Source organism: Haemaphysalis longicornis, unplaced genomic scaffold (genome assembly GCF_048455015.1).
Source record: "Haemaphysalis longicornis isolate Haplotype H1 unplaced genomic scaffold, Haemaphysalis longicornis Haplotype H1 scaffold_1, whole genome shotgun sequence".
NCBI lineage: Eukaryota > Metazoa > Arthropoda > Arachnida > Ixodida > Ixodidae > Haemaphysalis > Haemaphysalis longicornis.
In genome coordinates, this window is record NW_027526203.1 from 412133282 (window position 1) to 412148864 (window position 15583).

General features: G+C 49.8%; 1 protein-coding gene across 2 annotated transcripts in view; it reads right to left on the reverse strand.

Annotated features, from left to right (window-relative positions):
• Positions 1 to 15583, reverse strand: part of Fus (epithelial splicing regulatory protein fusilli) — a 129662-nt gene that overhangs the window by 39703 nt on the left and 74376 nt on the right. For both annotated transcript variants that reach the window (XM_077687008.1, XM_077687007.1), the window contains exons 5-7: positions 15474 to 15528; positions 11243 to 11353; positions 1123 to 1298 (exon numbers count right to left, since the gene is read on the reverse strand). In XM_077687008.1, the coding sequence (XP_077543134.1) occupies positions 1123 to 1298; positions 11243 to 11353; positions 15474 to 15528 (342 nt within the window). The remainder of the gene's footprint in view (positions 1 to 1122; positions 1299 to 11242; positions 11354 to 15473; positions 15529 to 15583) is intronic.

Consider the following 15583-nt stretch of genomic DNA (forward strand, 5'->3'; position numbering starts at 1 on the left):
TTTTGTCTAAATTTGTTGGGCTTTAAATTTGAACTATCCCGAAATCGAATTCTATTAAGAGTTTCCAAAAAAGAAAACATCGTTAATATCGCTAGGCGAGTTATGAATATTTTTGCATCGCTAGTACGTAGGCAGAGTTCAATACCAATAGTTCAGTTCAAATCTGTTGTTTTACGACAGCCGAAGGCGCCGTATAGCGGTGGACTGGGCCTTAATTTAGACCCTTCTGGGTAGAAGGTCTAGGGCACGTGTTCCCGATTTTCGGGCATCCGGTATAAACAAGAAGAGTCAGAAAGAGGAGTCCCCCGCCGTGGTGGCTCAGTGGCTAAGGCGTTTTGCAGCTGAGCCCAAGGACGCGGGTTCGATTCCCGGCCGCGGCGGCCGCTTTTCTGGTGGAGGCGAAAAGCGAAAGCGACCGCGTGTTCGAGATTTCGGCGCACGTTAAAGATCTCCAGGTAGTCAAAATTAGTAAGGAGCCCTCCACTACGGCGCGCCTCAAATCGCCTGTGTAGCGTCGGCGCGTTAAACCCTCACAATCAATCAATCAGTCAGAAAAAGGAGTCATCTCAAAAATGCGATAAGGCAGGTTTCAAAGTGGGAAGCAAACATCACGTGCCCAGACAACCAAACTGTATACAAGTTTAGACGGATTTCAGAAAGAGCGCTTCCCAACTCTATATATTTACCCAGGAAGCGTAAGGCTTTCGAGCTGCTGACATTCTGCTAGGACGAGGTATAACACAATTCGCTCAACTTATCTCTGTATAGTGGCGGCAGCAATCAGCGAACAAGATGCGTTATCTGCGCGCCCGGTGTCGCCGCTCCCCGGCCTGGGGCACATAATCGTTTCCATCGTGCGTATGAGCCTCGTGCGAAAACAATCAAAGAAAACAGAATAGTGTCTCCTGGGCGGTATCGCATGCACGCCCTTGACCAACCCTTGACGAGGCACTGCAACGGCTGCAGCGGATGTGGAGACTCCTAATCGCGTGCGCACGAACTGGACGCGAGAAGAGGGCTGAGAGGCGATCAACCGCGTGCGGGAGGGGGGCAAAGGGGTGGAACAGACGGAGAAACGGAATTTCGGGGGAGTTGGGGGCGGGCAGTGGGAGTGGCGCTCACCTCCAGCGACATTGACGAAGTCCTCGCCCGTGGCGCGGTACACCTCGATGTAGCGCTGGCCGATGTGGTGCTTGTGCCTCTTGAGCGCCATGTCTCGGTGCTCGCTGTTCTCGAAGCGGACCAGGGCTTCCCCGTTCCGCCGGCCCTGCGGACTCAGGCAGAGCGCCACGCCTCCCCTGCGAATGTGGTGTGCAAACAGGCCGAGGCGTCATTACCCTGCCCGCCATGCGTGCACGGCTTCAGTGCGCGGCGGGGCACGTTCTGCGTGGAACCCGCACACCATCACGCAAGACGGACCAGCGATGCACACTGGCGAATTCGCCTTCTGACAGGCGACAAACAGGGTGTAATGGCGACACAAAGTAAGACACTGCGAGCGACGAGCGCATCCGAGGGCCCAAAGAGCAGAGGCATACAGAATCCGTCTCGATTCCAATTCACGTTCAGAGCGGTCGGTTGCTGTACACACGTTCCAGCGAGGAACCTTCGGGACAAAGCAGATCCTCTCACAGTGTCTGGGCGCGCAAGTGTGGCTGATGTGTATCGAAAGCCTTGCCGGATAGCGGGGGTATTCTTAGGTGATTACCGCTCAATGGCGAAAATGTGCGTACCCCGGCCCCCCGGGCAACTAATGTTTCCCTGGATTGACGGTGCTCGATATTTTCGTATAATGCTTCAAGCAGTGCCGCACTACAAACAAGGCGTCGGTACAGCGGCTGCCTGCTGCCCAGGTCGCCAACATACGAGCGCCACACCAACTGCAGGGCACATTGCTCCATCATCATGGCCCTCGCTCAAACGCAGATTGTCGCGAAACTATGCACTGCGCGGTAATACCCAAATAAAGGTCGTTAACAATAATGTCTAACTTGATATATGAAAAAGTCTAAAATAGAGGAAACTATTTTAACGATTTCGCGCGTTGAAGCATGCGAAGATTTTAACGTGCTATAACTTTTTGAGGGAGTAGCAGGTATCCAGGCCGGCGTGTGTCTATCATTCACGTCCGCATGCGGAGCGGGTCACGCGAAGCACTTGAGGGTAGCGCTGGCTACCACCCTCAAGCGTTAGATACCGTTCTAGTAAATATAAATACCCCAGAAAGTAAAGGAGGACACAGTCGCCCAGATAGCCGAATTGGTAAGGCATTCGAGATCTAATCGAAAGGCGTGGGTTCGGTCCCCACTCTGGGCGCGTGTTTTTCTTTCTTTCTTCCTTTCTTCCTTATATTTAAAAAAATGTGAACTTCATTAACCGTAGTAAAAAAAAAGAGCCTAACACCCCTATGGCCTCCTTTGGCGTTGTAGACTGCCAACCTATCTTTCTGTATTTCCTAAACGAGACCCTCATTTTCCTAACTATATATATATATATATATATATATATATATATATATATATATATATATATATATATATATATATATATATATATATATATATATATGCATATATAGATAGAATAAGGGTTGTCAGTCAAGAAAACCCCGGAAAGCAAAGGGGGGAATGCGGTAGGTCATAGAAACAGATGAACAATTTTTTGAGTCAGAAAGAAAGTGGTGAAAAAATGCCGGCCGGTGGGATGTATGTATGTAAGTATATACACACACACATATATGCATACATACATACATACATATATATATATATATACATACATACATATATATATATATATATATATATATATATAATAGAGGGCAGTTTGTGCGCTCAACACGGCGTGTGTCTGTCTGCATGCTGGCCGGCGCTATATAGAGAGCATTTGTGTGCACTTTTATTTCCACGTGGTTCCTTTTTTTTTTTTTCGTCTCATTCTCCTCATTCCCGCGTGAAGTAAGTGCAGTGTTAAGAAGTCCCGAAATCCTGACTTATTCAGCTCACACCGGGGTTCTCTCTCCCTCTCTCTGTGCATACATCTCTGCATAGCGTGGCTGCAAGCTGGCGCCCCGGACAATGCGCATTTTCCTTCTTGTTCGGTGAATATTTATTTCTGTCTTCTGCTCGGCTACTTGTGTGGCTAGTTCTTGCTTTTCGAGGACTTTTATTAGCGCAGAATCGACGAAACCGAAACGTGTACTCCCCGACAGAAGCCTAGCAACACCAAAACCGTGTCCGGCATGTAAATTACTCCCTCGATACCATTGCGTGTGATATCGTTATATCGAGTCGGGTAATAGACAAAGATAATGATAAAATACAAACCTGACGCGTACGTATCACCACAGACAAGCAGCAATTATTTTACGGGATTCGCTACTTGAATGTATTGCTCGCATAAGTTCAGGTAGCGAATACCATCAGGCACAATGCATTAAAGGAACTGGGTATTATTTTAGCGCCTCCTGTTTCTTACGTGCCTTACGCCATAACGGAAACCTTGAATTTGCAGACCCTTCGCCATAAACAAGTTCGACAAATTTCCTCCTGTCGAAATCTCTTCTGCAGGCCGGTCAGTTAATGCCCCGCACGCAAGTGACATGTGTACAATATTGCAGGCTGTTACAATTGCGCAGGCTGCATCTTTCACGTTTTTTATATTAATTGTATGAACACCAAGGAGTCAGGGAAGGTAGACTGAGCGCTGCGAGAAGCATTTTAAGATGGTCGTTTTCTTTTTCTTTTTGCTAGTTGCACACTTGAACATTGGATTGCACAGTGTCTAGCCGGTGGCAGTGGAGAGGCTATTCTGCGACGCAGACAAAAATCCTATCTGCGCGCCGGGACGGACTGCAATCCGGCAACTTCTGCGCGCCCGTAATGGAGAACCACGCGGCTTTTCTAGCTAGCACGTGTTCATCGCCTAGCTAAACTCTCCCTCGGGTTGTGCCCAATGAACTCGTGGATGTACCAACCGGCAACGGCGCGCAACACGGGTTTTCCGCGCTTAAATCTCGGCTACTTGGGAGACATCCTGGCCGTCGTTCGGGTTTGGCGGCTCCCCCCACGCACCCGTGCGCTGCGTTCCCTGCCCGTTTTACGGGGAAAAAAAAGGGGGGGGGGGGGGGGTAGCTCAAAGGAGGAGTGAATCTTCTACAGCACACCGGCAAGGGGTGCAGCCCGCAGCCGCCCGTATGATGCAGTTCCCAAAAAGTGGCGCGTTCAATCTGGCCCACCTGGCCAGGGGCGAATTCGGTCCAACCTTTGCCGGAACGGCGCCCCGGGCGCAGAGCGCTGCGTGCAGAAGCGTGCCAACCTGCAGTGCGTCGAGGGCCCAACGACGGCCTGGTGGGAGCCACGTCGCAGCGAGTCCGCTTATCCTGCTGGTCCGCCCCTCGGAGCGGGCGGCGGCAGTGACGCGCAGGCCCGATGTCCAGCGCCCGAGTCCGCCGTCTGGTCGCGAATCTCTCCCGCGGGGGGCGAGACTATCACGCACTCGCGCGCTTTCCGAGCCCGATAGCACCGCGCAAAGAGGAGAAAAACTCTTGCGGTCAGAGAGGAGAGATGCGGGGCGGAACGATAAGCGCGCTCCTGTTTTTTCTTCTCTTTCTGCGAAGCGTCTGCTCTCCTCTCGGCTTCGGTGGCCGCCGCAAGCATGATAGGCAGAGCCGCAGGAGACGCTGACAGAAGATGATCCAGAAAGATCGAGGGCCCTCAAAATCGTCTTGCGAGCGGCCACGAAAAGAATCCGCGTACAATAGCGCTCGGCCCAAGCGTATGGCGACCACGGTATCAGTTGCTCTCTCCTCGGCGTGTGGGTGTAGTGCTTGGAAATCCGCAGTGTTGGTGCTGTGCCTGCACTACAGTGCTGCATCGCGCACTGATAACCTCGGCGCAGGGCGCTCTCACGAGCCACTCCTTCCACAGTCGCGAATAGAGGTCCGCATTGGTAGAATAACGCCTTATCAGAAACAATGACGAGACAAGAAGTCCGACTCAAGAGTTTTCTGGCAGAAACAAAGGAATCGGAGAGACGTCCAGAAGGCATCGAGCAGAGAGTTCCGTGACGGCTCTAATCTCCGCTCCTTGCTGCCCTTAGCGCGGAGGGGGCCAAAGGTTCGTCATCCACTGTGCTCCCTTGCCCGATTCCTTGAACACTTCGAGGAACTTCTTTGGCACATCTGTCATCTCAAATGTACTGTGATTGATTCACACAACAATGTTGATACACCTTAGGGCAAGTTGCCTCGTGTGAGGTGGGACATTCCTGAGAAGTATCCGGAACACTTTGGGAACCACTCCGCAGAATCGAAGCATGGACGGATCTTTGACAATCTTGGGCCCATACGCTGCAATACCGCCGTATGGCGACTGCAGGCGCAGCTCCTTGCGTGCCTGCATACGGCTTATCACCTTCTAAATGCGCCGATGTCAGCTTTGCGCTTGAATATACCGCCCTAAGAAACGCTCAAAGCCTCCAGACAACTCTCCCTTTTTATGGATGCTCCTTTACGCTTTGATAAGGCTGTGAAAGCGGTTATGCTCTAAAAGAACGCAGGGAGTTAACGACCCTACTGTCTAAATCGCTCTGCGCGAGACGCAAAGATCCAGTAATTCTAGTGTCTGAAGCGCGTTGAGCAAGAAGCAGGGCAGCCTGTGCGTGCGCGTATGTGTGCGCGTATTTGTGCGAGTGCGGGTGCGCGTATGTCAAGAATTCGCATCCCTAAACTCGATCCTCACGCAGCAGAATTTTCTACGTGGCGCTAAGTCAAACTGCCACACCAACGAAACAGAATAACCACAGCATAAAGCAGCATGCATCGTTGACGGATTTCACATTGGCAGAGCGAAACTTGTGCCAACCAGTTTTAAATGCACCTAAAACATCTTTGTGCAACCATCTGTACCTTATTTGCACTTCACAGGTGCGAAGGCCGGCTCGTATAAGCTCCCTTCAAGCTGGCAGAAAACAATGAAGACTAAGCTTACCCAACTGTACTCGGACCGTCGCATCAGGCAGATTACTGACGGTGGCGTTAAAGGTTCAGAAAAGCGTTCCCTGTCCGTGATATCATGCAGACACCACGGGCCAGCGATAAGGCTCGGAACTGTAAAGACACTCGTCCTCTAGCCCCACAATCACATGCACGGATGCACGTTGATTATGTGGCCGCATTCGCTAGGATAAGCGCTAACACTGGGCCTGTTCCCAGGCCTCCCCGATTAAAGAGCCCCAGAGAACAAGGTGCACACACCCGCGGCCGTAAGGTTTGTTCGGGCCATTATGACGGGAAAACGCAGAGTAAGCTGCGATCGGCGAGCCCACTGTATTGCCACCGCCGTGCTTTTTCACTACATCGTGTGTCGTTTTTATTGTTGCCAAACGGTACAACTGATCAGAAATCCCGAGACGGTGGATACAAACAATAGTGGAGAGACGGGCAAGCAGACGTATAATAAACACTAGCACTACGTACCAACCAGCCGACTGTTCTACAGGGTAATGTTGTTGCGGTCTAGGACCCTGCACTGCCATAAGAGCCAATGGTGCGGAAAGGTTCAGCTTTGAGTTTCAGATATTTTGAGATTCATGCGGACACTGAAAAAATAACGTGGGCCTGCACTGAATATGGATGAATGATCAGTCGCTGCCTCAGAGCAAACAAACTTCACGAACAGCGAAGCGTAACATACGATCGGGTCCACAAATCAGGCCTGTACTCTGACCCCACGTAGTGTAAAAAGTAATCCTTAGTAAATTTATCGAATGAAATTGTGTGTTGGGCCTCAACACTAGCCTACTGGGCTCGATTGATTGCAGTGATTTGTCGCTCAGGTGTGCTGTGGTGAAGCATACCCACAAGTTTCTTTTTTAGTTAATCATTGGCGATATTTAAGAACTGCCGCTACGCAAGTTAGCAAAGGCCAAAAATCGTGATGCAGCGGTAACCTCGGAACAAGAGTTGCAAATGGCGTCCAAAAACGCTGGAATCCGCGGGACGGACGGACGGACGGACGGACGGACTGACGGAGGGTGCACGAACCATGGATGCGGTCCTTGGACGAGCGTGGGGACAGCGCGCAGGAGCGACCTCCGAGGACCAAAGAGCGTAAATCAATGCGCATGACCAGACGTATGCGTTTGAACTGCGCACAAAACCAAGAGAAAGAGAAAGACCTGACCTCCTTAGAGGTAAAGTCACCTCCATTGAAAACGTGAGGCTAGCGTGTTGCTGGTCGCTGCATAATTTCCTATGGCTTTCGTTCGTATATTTTGGTAGCAATCAAGGCGGAAAAATCAATAAAATCGAAATTCGAAAGAACACTCTACTGTGTATGTCGATCAAGATGAGTTGGTCAGTGCCCTGATGCAGTTTTTGTCGCTAACACTTGTTGTCAGAATCGAATGGAGCAGAATTATCCTCAGTATTATTTCTCACGCATTGGTGAATTGGTGAATGAGCATTGAGCCGGAGATTGTTTTTTGAGCACTGTCCCATACAGCTGCCACGCTATCTCCACCCCCCCCCCCCCCCCCCCCATACCCTCATTGATACTTGTATTCAGGGTCGTAACCAGCAAGGAAGGGAAGGGAAGGTGTTATGGAGGCTATCCTTCTTCATCATTTTGGGAAAAACTTCAAAAATTTGACCTCACATTAGCTTTTCTTTTTCCTGGTACAGGAAGAGCGGCGAGGAGGTGGTGGAGGAGCTATCTGAATGTTGAAGCTGCATGCCTGGCTACGGCCCCGCTATGGCCTCAGATTTGAAGTGATGGGATGCTGAAAGCAATAGCTATTAAGGCCATATGGCCTAAAACAAATGTTCTGCAGTTCTGAGCATTTTGCTCGTGTTTCACGTTGTGAATTTGGGCCATTTGCACACCGAAGCTAAACCTGGGTTACGAGGAAGGTCGTAGTAAAGGGCCGGGGAAACCACCTTGAAGTTTGTTAGTCAAAACCCCTCACACCGGGTTGTACTCGTTTTTCGCCTCCTCTAGAGAAATTGTTTCAATTTGCTTTACGTGGTTTTTAAGAATGCGGTAGGTTTCTTACAGTAGGTTTTCCAGAAAAAAAAGCCCCCAAATAGTTCAGAATTTTTAACGCGTACCTTACGTGGTATAGCTGCGAAAGGCATGGCATTTGAATGTATTTTTAACTTTCTTGCAACATGAGAAATCTCCAGCCACGAATACCAAGCTTTGACGGTCCTCAGCGCCAGAACGATCATGGGTGAACAGCCACACAATATTTGCAGAGCACCACTCTCAAGTGATCTGAATTAGCAAGCCACAGGTAACTATAGCAATGAACTGAGCCTGAAATCGCAAGTTCCACGTGGTCGTAGGTGGGAAGTCGAGTTATTCCGGGAATCACAGCGACTCCGCGCCAATTTTTGCGAAGGCCGGCACAGAGTTCAAGACAAAACATCCCACGTCAAGACGCTTACCATACAAATCAGAACTCAAGAAAGCTACGCCATCCACCTCCTTCGTGCCTTACGTAATCGGCGCCCTTTTCCTCACTTCTGAGGTAATGGGGTGTCTCAAGGACAGACACATTTAAATTTCTTTCAGTAATCTAAAAACGTCGCTGACTAAAATTTTCCTGCTGCAGCGCAGAAGCTTCAGCCTTTTCTTTTTCCGGAAAAGTAGCACGCGCGACTGGCGTGCTTAGAATTTCCACTACGCGTTTTCACAACGTTGCCTCATGCACCTCGCGAGCCAGACGTCTCTGCAACTTTTTAAACGAAATACGTCGCAGGGATTGGCCCCGCTTAAACTACAACAGCGCTTGAGGGTGACAGTGCCTCTGCAGGCACAGCGCAACAGCCAGTCAGGACTCGGGACTCTACCGACGTGCCACGGCTGTTTTCTCATTTGTTGATTACCTTGTATTTTCTCTCATTTCTCATTTGTTGATTACCTTGTAAACAAAATGGCAGAGGGAAGCCCTCTGCGTCGAAACAAGATAGCCTTTTCGTCCAGTAAGCAAGACTGCTACGAGTGGGGGCGGATTGTGAAGGATCTCAACGGGAGGGAAACATAGAATGGAGCGGAGGAAAAGGAAGGCCGCCGACCCAACAGTTTCCAATATTAGAGGTGCGACATTGCAATTTATTGTCTCTTTCTTGTGCCATCTTTTTTTTTCTTTTTCAGACTTCTGCAGACACCAGAAATGGGGATGGTACAGCCGTCACAAAGCCCGGCCAACGCCTGAGGAAGAGCGCGTAACCGCAGTCGTGCCACGCCGCCGCCATTCAGTGCCGGCGCTGGCTACTGGGCAGAGTTCGTGTGCTTATCACCTAGGGTGCCTCGGTGCGCGCCCGCGCATCGAGGCACCCCATTTTCGCTCTTCCAAGGACGCAATCAGGCGGCAAAGCGTTCCCTTTCTACCAACGTAAACGGAAACATTTGAGCCTTCGAGAGGAGGAAAGATGTGGCGCGTTCTGAGCTGCTGTCCCCGGCAATGCGCTGAATTCGACCCTCCTCCCGGAGCGGTTTCGAACCTCAAATATAGTTCACTGCATGCACGGCAAAGCTGCCTCCACCGCTTTCTAGCCGCAGACGGATTGCCATTGTTACTTACCGGAATGAATGAATGAATGAATGAATGAATGAATGAATGAATGAATGAATGAATGAATTTATTGGCCCCCTGTTTGGGGATTGGATAGGTGAGAAAAAAGAAACAGTGTAAAGTTTATGGTGCCTGGATTTCTGTTCAATGTTCAAGTCACAGTTTTAGCTCTCCTTTTAGACCTGTGCGGGATGAGTTTTAGGAACACTAGCTTTTCCTTACGCACGCTGTCTGGAAAATGTTTCCAAGGTGGTTATGGGGGTCTGTTCGAAATCCGAAGCCCCGACCCCCTCACCCCTCTTGGGTACGTACCTGCTTGTATTGCGTAATGTTACAATACAGACAGAGCTTTGGCGCCATATAGACACCTGTGTCCTATCCCTGTTCTACTTATTCCTCTTAATCGCAACGATTTACGGTCAAGGAAATTGTGCTGCAGCCGACCCCTGTATGTTTTCAACAGCGTACATCCCATGGAAAATGATAGAAGAATGTCGGGAGGGAGGCGTTCAAAAATAAAGCGTCGTTACACACCTATGTACGTAGCATGGATATCTCGCATATATTTTGTTCGTAAAAAAATTCTCAGGTGTAATGCCACGATACACCTGAATGAACCACAGCATCCAAGGGAGCAATTTGACGAATCGCCAGTCCCAACATAAAGATTCGACTAAAAATGATGATCTATGTTTCACATCACGTCACGCAAAACGGCATACCCGCATTGTGTAATCTAACAATGCAGACCGCATGCAGACCGATTTTTTCTAGTCAAATCTATCCGGGGCCTCAGTATTGGCTATTTAGTCGCTTTTGTGGCAACGACTTGCCCCTTTGATCGCCAAAAGTCTTTAGGATGCATTGTGGTGAGGCATATCCACGAACATTTCTGAGACCACAGAAATGTCGAAGGCAGTTAGAATCACCGCTGATAACGTGAACGCGAATACAACGCATTTGAAGAAGTGAAGAGGCATAAAAATATTCTTATACGTATAACAAGAATTCACGAATCATAAAGGCGGTTCCAAGCACAGAAAGGCAAGGGCACTTTAAAAAAGGGGTTTTTTGTTTATACGTTCTGTGCTGGCGCTAGAGCCTGCGTTCCCTATTGCACGCGCTATATATGCATGCCTTCGCTTTCTCGCAGTCCCATGTAGATATTCGCCTTACCCCCACTCCCTCAAGCACACCCCACTTGAGCAGCCTGGCTTTGAGCCCAGCTTTGGCGTCTAGTAGTTCAGCTTGGTGCCCAGTGCATAGCGGAGTATTTAAAAATCGCGTTTCCCGATACTGAATACGCGTTTCCTGATCGCGTTTCCCGAAAAATCCCGATACTGAATACAAGCCTCGGTAAACTATGAAAGGTAGGCTCACAAAATGCGTTATACTTGCGGAGGTAGGATAGTCAGTCAATTATGCCAACCGGTAAAGAATTGAAAGCCTGGAAGTCGGGCTGATCAGTTAGCTAATGCCGACCGAGGTGCCTTTAATTTACAAGTGGATAAGGCAGTCTCAGATAAAAACCCAGACAGAGGTCTGGTAAAGAATGAGCTCTTCTAGCCATAAATGAAGATTACTTCGATCCTTAACAACAGTGGTTATTCGCGTGGTCTTGTTCTCGACCATGCACGCGCAAAAAGCTGCAAGACATGCTCACTTGACAATGTTGAGCCCACTGAAGAACTTGGCGATGTCCTGGTCCGATGATTGCCATGGCAGGCCTCGCGCCCTCACCACCGTGTTGCTGTCCACGACGTCAGTCTTGCTGCTGCAAGCGTAAGCACGAAAGCACAGGGAAGACGTCAGCAGGGTATTTAGAAATAAGATGCATAAGCACGAAAATCTACGCACGGATTTCGTCCCACAGTTTAAATACGTAACGTGCGATTTTACCTTTATGGGAGGACAAATCACGCAAGGTGGCCTTGCTTCTCTAATTCTCTCCCTTAACGCGAAAAAGAAAACTTCGAAAATAAACCGTCGAAGAAACATGCACCGGCTGGGCAATCTCAGATTCAAGCCAATGCAAAAGATAACTTAACAGCAGAACGCAGCACCATACCCAAATGAAATTTCTCGAAAAGCCGATGGGTGCCTACAAGGGAAGGGTCGAAAAAGTGCGACGAATTTCATTTCTCTTTCAGTTTTTGAAGGAAGACCAAAGAATATCACCATGTATTCATGCACACAAAACACACACACACACACACACACACACACACACACACACACACACACACACACACACACACACACACACACACACACACACACACACACAAACACACACACACACACACACACACACACACACACACACACACACACACACACACACACACACACACACACACACACACACAACACGTCGATGAATAAACAGCTGGGTTAGAACCGTATACCCCTCTTTTTTACTATATCATCATCATCATCACCATCAACCTTGTTGTGTCCACTACAGGACGAAAGCCTCTCCCAAAGATCTCCAGCCACGCCTATCGAGTGCCAGCTGAGTCCACGCTTCCCCCCTCCCCCCAAACTTTCGTAGTTGATCTCTCCATCGAGTCTTCGGCTGACCCTTATTGCGTTTGCGGTCTATTGGCAGCCACTCTGTTAAAAGGATGGTCGTAAACACTCTCCACCGCAAGGCAAAAACCACGTGAAATAAACGTTTCAAAGATGCAGTACCAGCCGAAAGCGGTACGAAGCTGTGACATGAAGAGGGATGTCTCTGGAGAGCAGCTCTAGCCGGAAGCGAGTCCGAGCGCATGCACCCGATGGTCAGGTACCAGGAAATCACACAACAGTACCTTTCACCACAAACAACTGCCTAGAGAGCAAGAGCGACTCTTCCGAGCCCCAAGACAAACACTTTTCCCCACCCCACCCGAAGTCACATTTTGGCCCCTACCCTCTTCTACGGGACCCCCGGGACGCTCCATCACGTGGCAGGCGGCTGCGACCAAAACCTAGTCACCCCCTCCCCCCCACCCCCCCAACAACCCTGTCCCACCCACGAACTTTTGGAGAGAACCTTGTCCAGCTCCACCTGTTAAGACCAGCGACTGCTGGTCGAGAGGGCTGTTGATGCGGCACGTGTTCAATGAATCTTGGACTGCGGAAGCCACCCCAAAGACTCGAATGTGTTCTTAATAAAAACGGTTATTCTCTCTCTCTCTCTCTCTTGCACACGGCGACCTGCCGGAGCGAGACACCCGCTACCATGCCAGTTTATCAGCCGCAAGTTACTCGTTTTGTGAACGTACAATAGCCCTCAGGGGCACGTAAAAGTACTTTTTGACCAGCTTGAAGCTGTTCAGGAGCCTCTCGCACAAACACCGCGGTATGCGCTGGGAGACTCGGGGTAGTGTTCGAGCTCATTGAGGTTGGTCCCGAAAACGCGCTAAGAGGCATTCTCTCTGCCTTCTGGCTCAGGACGGCCTCTGTTTCAGCACCTGAGCCAACCATGCTTAACTTCGAGTGAAGTTCCCCGTCATCACTGCTGGCGTCGCACGGGCGACAATACCCTTATATTTGGTCGCTGCCTGCCGCCTCTCGCACAAACACCGCGGTATGCGCTGGGAGACTCGGGGTAGTGTTCGAGCTCATTGAGGTTGGTCCCGAAAACGCGCTAAGAGGCCTTCTGTCTGCCTTCTGGCTCAGGACGGCCTCTGTTTCAGCACCTGAGCCAACCATGCTTAACTTCGAGTGAAGTTCCCCGTCATCACTGCTGGCGTCGCACGGGCGACAATACCCTTATATTTGGTCGCTGCCTGCCGACGCTTATGAGCCAGCTATAGGTTGACGCTTTACAGACTTTGATGTCATCAGTCGGCGAATGGAACCGAATTTCCCCACACATGCAGTGCTTAAAGGGGCACTGACACAAAATTTTGAAGGCGAGATAACTTCGGAGATAGATTGGTGGGAACACACATACATAATCTGCAAAATATCAGCGGCGAATACAGCCTAGAACATATTTAAAATCAGTTTTGAAGTGTGCGAAACGCAACCGAGCAGCCAGCAGAGGACCACGCGCAATTGTAAATAAACAACATCCAAACACGTCACGAGTTTGTGTTTGCCGCTTCCGCACTACCGGCGTTTTGCGCCGGCTCGCGCGGCTCGCCGCTCCAATCGGAGGGCCGGAGGGCGGAGCTTCTGCTCTCGAGAACGAACGACCCGATCGTTGGCGGCGGAGGCGCCGTGATTTCGTCAGCTAATCGGGCAGCTGGCCGCGACCAAAGTTCTACAGCGATTCCAGGCACTCTGTTTCTATTATTGTTTATTACCATTGGATGCGAAAACGCGCCGGAGGCACGAAAAGCTCACTGAGCTAGCCGCACGGTCGCTGTGCAGGCGGCGGCCACGGCCGCGAAGTGGCCCAGGCCGGCGCAGGTAGCTCGAGTGATAGCTTGTTACCGCTGCACGAAATTGTCCCCAAGTCCCGACCATGGTGGCTTACGTGAGAAAGGAGTTAATGGTGCGATGGCGGGTTGCATTAAAAATTGTCATCTGCACCGCTTACGAGAGCGGCACTCGAATATCCGCCGCAGTGCTGAGCCGAACACATCTGTAGGCGGACCTGTAGGCAGACCGGCCGGCTGCTCCCAGCGCGCGTCTTGCCACCCACCGTCTCGAGCGTCGCGCGTCGTTCTTTAGCCGCGGTAGCATTTGCACTCGCAGCGCCTGCGTCACATCCACGGTCACTTTTTAATTAGGCGCTTCACGAGATCAGTGCGTGGGGGCATTCGCAGAAACTGCCGTCGATGCGGATTCGACAGTGCTACGGCGGCTCTGCTCTGTGATATCCCTCCGACGGTCACGTGGTCAGCTTTGTTCACACAAAATCCACAAAATCCATCGTTTCGCGGCACTCGCTGAAACCGAAACTGCGACTGGCCGCATTGAAAATGCCTCTAATTAAACAACCGTCGCACGCTGAAGCAAATGAGGTTTCTACAGGTTATAAGTAGGTCACTAGCTACTTATCGCAACAAAAAAAACAAGATGCAAAATTTTTGTGTCAGTGCCCCTTTAAGCAAATAGCGAAAAAATGGCAGCGTTTGGTGGGAAGGCAGCGTCCAAAAGTTTGCGTCCGTGTTACTTTGGTTCTTGTCCCACCAGAAATTTGTGTTCCTTTCCAATAAAATACTAGTTGCGAGTCAGCGCCCGTCTTGTGAATTTCTTCTGCGTCCCTCATCGTTTATTGCGCTGTTATTTTCCATCAGAAATCTTCCCCGTTTAGCTCAAAATACCCAAATATCCCCGTAATGAAAACGTGGTCTTTGCTTTCTTAGACAAAGTTCAAAAAAGGGAGACAAGCAAGAAGAAAAACGACTCACGTTGCTTTTTCTGTCCTTTTTTTTTTTTTTTTTTGTCGTGATCTTCGTAGCATCATTATTACCCCTCTTGAAACTTCCAGTGGGGCTGCTTTACCGCAATGTAGCCGAATAACCTTTCATCGAAATCAAACTTGCGAAGTAGCAGACGTCAAGGCTCAGCATGCGAACTGACTCGAAGCGCGCTGTCGGCGCTGTGACATAACGCACTATAAGCATGACGTTTCCCATTGTGTGAAGTCAGCGATAAGATCACGTTTTTCAGTCAAATCGTATGTCTTGCATCGCTATTTATAAAATGTGCTCCCTTCGACGAAGCTAATGGTAATAGGTGCAGCGCACAGTGTTGGTCACACAATGCAGTGCACACCGCAATGTGCGGTGTGCACTGCAGCAAAGCACACCGACGCAAATTTTTAGAGTGCAATACATGCAGGAATGAACCAACTAGCATTGACGAGGAGCCTAACAAAAACATAACTATCACAAAGCAAATGAAATAGCCAATACCGTGGTTAACATGCATGATATAGTTATACTCACCATATTCCAGATTCTAGCCTCTGAGATATTTCTTCCGGTTCTGCAAACTTGTGTCCTAAAGAGAGAAAAAAAAAAGAACAAATGACAAAACCGAGTATCAGAGCTGCAGA